Source organism: Papio anubis, chromosome 9 (genome assembly GCF_008728515.1).
Source record: "Papio anubis isolate 15944 chromosome 9, Panubis1.0, whole genome shotgun sequence".
NCBI classification, from domain to species: domain Eukaryota; kingdom Metazoa; phylum Chordata; class Mammalia; order Primates; family Cercopithecidae; genus Papio; species Papio anubis.
The window spans coordinates 110,595,013-110,603,809 of NC_044984.1; the positions used below are offsets into that span (position 1 = coordinate 110,595,013).

The window sequence follows — 8,797 nt, forward strand, 5'->3', positions numbered from 1 at the left end:
CTCTGTGCTATTTCAAAGTAGTAGAATTACAGTTTTGATAAGATTCTACACCACAATTCATCTAGAATGAGAAATAAACATTCAGAAACATACATAGTAAACCAGAGTATGGAAATGCCAATGAAATAACATTTTCCCTTAGACACAACTGACTCTCCTGTCATCTATAAAGAGGTCAACGAAAAAATAAAAGGCATTTTTCTTTTATTTTCCAAACTAAAATCAAAATATATTCTAAAAAACACTTTATTAACTTAAAAAAAGGTGGACAACTCTACTCCAACAAAGATAACTACAACATGCTAATATAAAAGCAAGAAAAACAGGAGTTCCTAAAGGAGGATTATTACAGCCACCTGGTGAGGATAAAATATATTCTATACTACAGATAATCTGGTTTGTTTTTTGTTTTTTTTTTTTTTTGAGACAAAGTCTCGCTCTGTCGCCAGGCTGGAGTGTAGAAGCGCCATCTCGACTCACTGAAACGTCTGCCTCCTGTTTCAAGCGATTCCCCTGTCTCAGCCTCCCAAGTAGCTGGGACTACAGGTGCGCACCACCACACCCAGCTAATTTTTTTCTATTTTTAGTAGAGACGGGGTTTCACCATGTTGGCCACAATGGTCTCGATCTCCTGACCTCGTGATCCACCCGCCTTGGCCTCCCAAAGTGCTGGGATTACAGGTTTGAGCCACCATGCCCAGCCAGATAATCTTAAAGTTCAGTAATACAACAATGGAGTAAAGGAACAAGAATTTAAAACTATTTTTCTATCAACTAAAGCAAAGACAGAAAACGCTGATGTACATAAGTGACTTCATACTTAAAAATTGGACAGGCATACATATTTCATTCATGCAAATAAGTCTGAATTCAGAATTCCTCGTTTATGTTAATATTTACTAAGATTAATGAAATATCATCTCCCCTATGTAATGAAGTGAATTCCCCCAACAGAACAAAGCTAACACCTTTAAATCTTTCAAATAAACAATGAAAGCATATACTATAAAAGAAAATTATCAGCCGGGCGAGGTGGCTCGCGCCTGTAATCCCAGCACTTCGGGAGGCCGAGACGGGCGGATCACAAGGTCAAAAGATACAGACCATGCTGGCCAACATGGTGAAACCCCGCGTCTTCTAAAAAATACAAAAACTAGCTGGGCATATAAGTGGCACGAGCCTGTAGTCCCAGCCACTCGGGAAGCTGAGGCAGGAAAAACGCTTGAACCCGGGAGGCAGAGGCTGCAGTGAGGCAACTTCACACTACTGTACTCCAGCCCAGAAACACAGCGAGACTCCGTTTTGAAAATAAAGAAAAGAAAGGAGGAGGAGGAGAGGGAGGGAGGGAAGGGAGGAAAGGGAGGGAGGGGAGGGAGGGAGGAAAGGGAGGGAGGGGAGGGAGGGACGGAAGGGAGGGAGGCAGGGATAGCTGAACAAGCTCAGAAAGAAGTTAAATGACTCAGGAGAGGGGAAAATGTCCTAAATTCCGAGAACACATACAAATATTGATTCGCTAATTCTGAAACTCTAAGCGAGTCCTATGAAACAAGTATGTGTTGTGTGTGCGCACGCGCACGCTACCATACTATACAGACACCTTTTTAGGCTACCTAACTACCTCACTTTGAAATACATTAAATGTAATTTCTTAAAATCAAAATTTTATGACAGGCCAGGTGCGGTGGCTCACGCCTGTAATCCCAGTACTTTGGGAGGCCAAGGTGGGCGGATCACGAGGTCAGGAAATGGAGACCATCCTGGCTAACATGGTGAAACCCCATCTCTACTAAAAATAGAAAAAAATTAGCAGGGCATGGTGGCAGGCGCCTGTAGTCCCAGCTACTGGGGATGCTGAGGCAGGAGAATGGTGTGAACCCGGGAAGCGGAGCTTGCAGTGAGCCGACACCGCGCCACCGCACTCCAGCCTGGGTGACAGAGCAAGACTTCGTCTCAAAAAAATAAAAATAAAAATAAAAAAGAAATGTTATGACAAAACAAATTCTGGTGGCCAACATCACACAACAGTTTGTAAAGCAGATTTGCACACAATACATCTGAAATAAATGACACTAATAACAACGCTGCATATATATTTTTCTTCATTTCTACGGTTGCAATGCGCAGTTCAACAATAATAGTAATACCTAATACTCAACCATACAACTAATTCTCATAAAGTTTGTCTGATCTCACTCACTGGTTAGGTCCTGTGAAATAAAATGAAATAAACTTTCAGTACTCCTACTACTAGCTTAAAGTAGGGGAACACTATTATTGCTATTTTCTTCAATCAAAAATAAGTCAAATGTTTCAAAGAAAAATCTATCTTTGATTCAAAGTTTTGAGAAACAGCTGAAATAACTGTTCATAAAAAATAAACAATTTTTCTGTTGTCTTTAACAGTTTCTCTTTACTATTTACATATTTACATTGAGATAAGAGTTTCATCTCAATTTTAAATTATTAGGCAAAAATAATTATAGAACAAACTTAGCTTAGTTACCACAATTTACAGCACTAGTATAAACTGGTGAGAGAGCATCTTCTTTATTAAACTCGAGTGGAAGAGATATCTGAAAGTGTTTAAAGAATACAATTTAAAACCAGGCTGGCCACATGCACTGGCTCATGCCTATAATCCCAGCACTTTGGGAAGCCGAGACAGGCGGATCACAAGGTCAGGAGTTCAAGACCAACCTGGCCAACGTGGTGAAACCCCGTCTCTACTAAAAATACAAAACTCAGCTGGGCATGGTGGCGCATGCCTGTAATCCCAGCTACTCAGGAGGCTGAGGCAGGAGAATTGCTTGATCTGGGACCCGGAGGTGGAGGTTGCAGTGAGCCGAGATTGCGCCACTGCACTCCAGCCTGGGCTACACAGCGAGACTCCATCGCAAAAAAAAAAAAAAAACAGCTAAAGTAGTCAGTGAACAAAAAAGATCAATTTCTCCATAATAAATTAATATAATACACAACCAAAACTTAATGTTATTTAAAGGAATGCCTTAAGAGGTAGGTTTTTTCCCCAAATAAATACCTAATATGTTCATTAATAACCAGAACATTCCAAAGAAAATTATAAGCTAGGCTCATCACACCTGTAATCCCAGCACTTCGGGAGGCCGAGGAGGGTGGATCGCCTGAGGTCAGGAGTTCCAGACCAGCCCGACCAACATGGCGAAACCCCATTTCTACTAAAAACACAAATAAATTAGATGGGCATGGTGGCAGGCGCCTGTAATCCCAGCTGCTGGGGAGGCAGAGGCAAGAGAATCGCTTGAGCCAGGGAGTCGAAGTTTGCAGTGAGCCAAGACTGCGCCACTGCACTCCAGTCTGGGTGAGAGTGGGACTCCGGTCTCAAAAAAAAAAAAACCAAAACAAAAAAAAAAAAAAGCAAATTATAAGCTATATAAGCACCTGGCATAAACTCAATAAATACATACTATCCTAAACGCACCCCCCTGCCCATTCTTCTCACAAAGAATAGACCCTACCTTCTTCCCAATGAGCACTTCAAGCAACATCCACAGCAAAATATTTGTAGCATACAGGCCTAAGGTACATTATTGTCTCTTTAAAATTATGAACTCATCACACGTACAAATGGCTCTTTAAAACGGTCCAGTAAACTGCTACACTATGCCTTAAATTGCTGTCTATTATGTACTTAAAAATATTTACTAGCAATTGGAGGTTAATATGGCAACTATTACCGGGTGGCAATTATTGCTATTAAAAATATATAAATACTGTAACACCATGTGCTACTAACAACAAAATGCTAAACCAAAAACATACATTAACAAACTGTAAATATTTTCATTACAGAAAATGACGGCTGGGTGCAGTGGCTCATGCCTGTAAACCCAGCACTTTGGGAGGCTAAAGCGGGTAGATCACCTGAGGTCGGGAGTTCAAGACCAGCCTGATCAACATGGAGAAATCCCGTCTCTACTAAAAATACAAAATTAGCCGGGCGTGGTAGCACATGCCTATAATCCCAGGTATTCGGGAGGCTGAGGTAGGAGAATCGCTTGAACCTGGGAGGCAGAAGTTGCGGTAAACTGAGATCGCGCCTTTGCACTCCAGCCTGAGCAACAAGGAGAAACTCCATCTTGAAAAAATAAAAAATAAAAGGAAAGAAAATGAACCATCATAGGAAAAAAATGCTTTAAACATAAATTATAAAATCACAATGAACTTGTACAAAAAAATACCTTGTGTATTTTAGCACTTTGAAAATTAGAGAAACCATTCCCTTTTCCTAGTTTGCCTTTTATAGTCCACCCTATTCTAGCTCAAAAAAAAAAAAAAAAAATTTTCGAAGTTTCTACATTTGCAACTGTCTTCCCTTTCTGGGGAAAAAAAAAAAAAAAAAACGCTTAAGACAAAAAGAAATTAGGTCAACAATAGATTACCTTAAAAGCTTCAAATATAGAATTAATGGTCTTCAATAGGAATTATGGACTAATGGGTGCACGAGTGTCTCAATCCAGCAAGAATTTGAGATTATCACCCAATTATCCATAGTCAGGAAGATTCTAAGCAAATAAGACATGAAAGTGGAGGATACATATCTAAGAATTAGAGATCACTCCCTCGTATCAAAGAACACATACTTAAGTCTAGTTAAAGGGCACAAAATCACTTTCTCCGTATTAACTCAATAGAGAAAAATACATACTTAACATCCAGAAACCAGGTCTTCTCGCAAGAATGAGTTCACATACCACAGGATGCCCCGTTACACTTTTCAAAAAGGCAGATTTAACACACTTTGAACGATTAACTGAGTGAATATATGAAAAGTCACCCAGAAATGTGATGGACAGCATAAGAGAATAGTTTTGCGTCCGACAGGCAGAGCCAGGCATGTACTTAATGCAGCAGCTACAAATCTCACGGTTAGAATAAGAAACACATACAATCACCCATATCGTATATACACAAGGGCATTTTTCACACGTTAGGAAAAGGGAATGGATGTTGAAAAATTAATTTAGGAAATTTGATTCCATGCAATAAAAAATCAGAAAATTAAGTAAAAGACTAGCAGAAATCTTAAGGTGTCTGATTGACTGCGCAATCAACTTTTGGTAAGCCATAATGAACACCTCAAGGTAATGGAAACTGGGTGTTATTACCATGGTACAGAACTTTAATTTCTTATTTCAATCTAAGTAATGAGAGTATTTAGGTAAATTCTTTATAAATACTTTTCTCTGCTTTAAAAAAAAAAAGGAAAAAAAAATCTGCAGGCCAAAAGAAAAAAATGCAAGCTATGATTAAACCATAAAGCGTTCTTATAAAAAATATGCTTTATTTTGAACAAGGGATTAGATCTCCTTCAGAAATAACTATTATATACAATGTACTTTAGGCAACATACTTTTAATATTCCAGGTTGCTGCTTCTGTATAGCATTTTCAAAAAAAATATCAATTTGGAATCAGAAAAATGTACCAGTCAGCAGTTTAGATTTCTTTAATAGCACCTTATCCACACTCCATGTACAAGACAATGAAGACATTCTACATTCCTTTCAAAAAAAAAAAAAAAATCAACTAAGCATTACTACAGTTCTCTATTTCAAAGTTGCTACTTAAAAAATAATTATTTTTAAAAGAGCATATTCAAAAATCAATCCTTTGGTTTAAAGAGGTTTAGGGGAGAAATATCTGAAACACAAACCTTTAGTCAGTCAAAATCAAAGTACAGAATCCTCTCCTACAAAACTGCTTCTCCAAAAGAATCTCAAGCATGTTATCTCTGTAACGTTATCATTCTTACTTAAGCTTTTTTAAAAAAAAAAAAAAAAGATAAAAGAAATGATATACCCTAAAAGACTGGCTATACATACACTTTCATACGTCTACACAATCTGTATATACACAGTCATTACCAGTCAGCATAATATATGATAATTTGGGAGATCTATTTGGTTATTTTAATTACCTGTGTCAATGTGATCACCAGTAACCACACAAAAACCATTTTAAATATCCCTTGATCAATATGTTTGCTAATCTGTGAAAGTCCCTGAACCTGACTGATACCAAATGATAAGACTGAGGAGGGAAAAAGAAGGGGCAAAAGGGGGTTTTACTCCCACATACCAAAAAAATCAAGGGAAAATTATCAAAATACTAAGAGAAAGAATTCCAACTTATAACTGAATTTTAAGATGAAATATCTGGATTAAAATATTTCATTTAAAAAAATTTACCTGATCTTACTAGAGTGGGATCAATGATACTATGTCACTCGGTCTTTGTAGGTAAAAATCGCATGTGTTGATTTTTTGGTCTGCATTGTAACACATTTAATAACATAATACTTTCATTTGAAAAGTTGGCGAGAATTTGCATTTCTCCATTAGTCTCATAGCAAAAAAGCATCTAGGCCACCCATAATTAAATGTAACTAATTACAATTTGAACACTAAATTATCCAGTGTAAACAAGGATTAAGAGGGAAATGATGCTTCTATCTACAGCGGGGGTTACAGAAAATAATTTCCAAAATGTATGTTTTCCAAAAGGGACTCACCTCCCCCTAAAAAAACCAGGGTACACAACTAAGTTGGGTGTTTTTAAGGATAAATTAAATAAACTGTTCAGCCAATTTTCCAATTACATTCTACGCTTGAAACGTAATTGCCTTACATCTGTTTACAAATCTTTGCTCAATATTTAAACAAATTCGTACTCTCCTGGGCACATAGCTATACATACAGTAACTCATGCACAAAGCACATATTTAAAGACCACGCACTGCAATTATTAGCCTAAACGCCAGGTTTAACAACGTGAATGTTTTCAGAGGTAGGTAATACGACCCAATAAAAAGCAAAGATGGCATTTACCACCAAATGTCACTGCCACCGCCAGGAAAGAGTTGCTGGAGCCCTATACATTTTTAATTTCGATGAATCTAGACGCCGTCGGCGGGTGCCAGGCTTCCACGAGAACAATTGACACCCTAACTGCTTCAAGATTAAGGCAGGCGATTCAAATCCGAAGGAAAAGTTGTCAATTATCAGAGAGAGAGCGCGAGAGAGGCGAAAGCAGATAAAAGCGATGTTATCAAACCGCCCAGCTTGTTGCTTTTGTGTGTGTGTGTGTGTGGATTCGTTGTTAGGACAGAGAAAACAGTTTTTAAAAGACACAGAAGGAGAGAAAGAAAAAAAAGCTTTCTCCACCTTCCGTCGGCTCGGTGCAATGGCTTTACGGCTCTCCAGCGTAGTAAGCCCCGAGAGGCAAGCGGCTGTCGATGTTTACAATCGCGGGAGCTTCGGGTGCAAGAGTCCTTTCCTGACACAATCGCATTCAATCAACTGTTTTCGGGCGAAATTGCAGGTGTCATTATGGAATTTAAAAAAATTCAAAAGGCAGGCGGGCGGGCGGGCAGACAGCCGATCCGACAACGGGGAAGAGGCTGCCGATCGGAGGCGCGGGCAGCACAAGGCAAAGCCTTCCACATTTACGGGGGGAAAAAAAGGGGGGAAAGGGGAGGAGAAGGGGAGTGCAATTGCAACAGAGGGTGGGCGTTCGAAGTGCGACCCAGAATCCGCAGCTCCGAGACTTCCACATGCAAATTCCACGCCGAGCGCCGCGCTCACAAATGATTTTTAAAGAGCCAAATAAACACTGGATGGGATCCAAGGCGAGAAAGAGACGATCCAAAAGGGGGAGAATCGGCGAGAGGCGAACGGCGGGGAGACGCGAGGGAGGGGCGAAGTCCCGGCGGCGGGAGGAGAAAGTTGGTCGGCGGCGGAGGTCGGGGAGCCCCCCCTCCCCGACACAGCCCCCTCCCCGCAGCCCGGCTACTCACCAGCGAAAAGAGGTTGGAGTGACAATCCTCCAGGCTCGCCCCGTTCGCCACCCAGTTCGCTGCCGCAGTCATGATCCTCCGCGAGCCCGGCCGCCAGAGCGGGGCATGTCAGGCAGGCGTCGAAGGCGGAGCCGGGCCGGGCGGCGGCGCTTGCTCGCCGGGGAGCGATGGGGCGGCCGGGCCGCCGCCGCGCCGCCGGGGGTGAGGCGCGAGGGCCGGCGGGCAGGCGGGAGAGCCGCGGCGACTGCCGCGCCGAGGCAACGGGCCCGGGCTGGCGGGGGTCCGCAGCGGCCGCGCGGCTCCTTCCCGCTGCTCGAGGCGGCGGCGGCGGCTGCGGCAGCTTCGGCGGCGGCGGGGGGCGCTGTCCGTGCGGCCCGGCGCCCACCCCGCCTCTCAGGGCCGCCGCTGCCTCCCGGGCCGGCGCTGCGGGCCGGCCGCCGCCTCCGCCTTCCCTGCTCCTCAGCCGCCGCCGCCGCCGCCGCTGCCGCCGCCTTGTTTATCTCCAGCCACCGACTCCCCCTCGGCCCCCGCCGGCGCGCGAGGGGAGGCGGGCACCGCCGCCTCAGGCCGCCGCCGCCGCGGGCGGGCGCGAACTCGCCGAGGGGGTGCGGACGAAGCCAGCGGGCGACCCCGGCAGCCGAGCGACGTCCTCTTCCTGCTTCCCCACCCCTCCTCCCCAGTCAGCCTCGCTTCTCCTCCCTCCCCGGGCTCGCTTGCTCTGACAGCAATGGCGGCCGCCGACCGCGGCTCGGCCCGCCATTGGCTGGCGCCGGGTCACGTGACGGGCGCCGGCCGCGCGGGGGGAGCAGGGGGCGGGCGGGGGAGGGGTCCGGAGTGGCGGCGGCGGCGGCGGCTCGCGGGAGGCGCTGCTGAGCCGAGCGCGGCCGGGTCCTCGGGCCGGGAAGAGGGAGGGAGGGAGGCGGAGAGGGAGAGAAAGAAGTGCAGGCGGCCGGGCTCCCCGGCG

At 44.2% G+C, this 8,797-nt stretch overlaps 1 protein-coding gene across 5 annotated transcripts in view; it reads right to left on the reverse strand.

Moving 5' to 3' along the window:
* Positions 1–8,114, reverse strand: part of MED13L (mediator complex subunit 13L) — a 318,142-nt gene extending 310,028 nt beyond the window's left edge. For 2 of the 5 annotated variants that reach the window (XM_009181779.4, XM_009181778.4), the window contains exon 1: positions 7,834–7,955. In XM_009181779.4, coding sequence (XP_009180043.1) covers positions 7,834–7,905 — 72 coding nt within the window. In that variant the 5' untranslated portion in view covers positions 7,906–7,955. Of the gene's footprint in view, positions 1–7,201; positions 7,221–7,833 lie in introns of those variants that run through there. The other 3 variants (XM_003907212.5, XM_021922992.2, XM_009181781.3) reach the window with 3 other exon arrangements.
* Between the last annotated feature and the right edge of the window lie 683 nt (positions 8,115–8,797).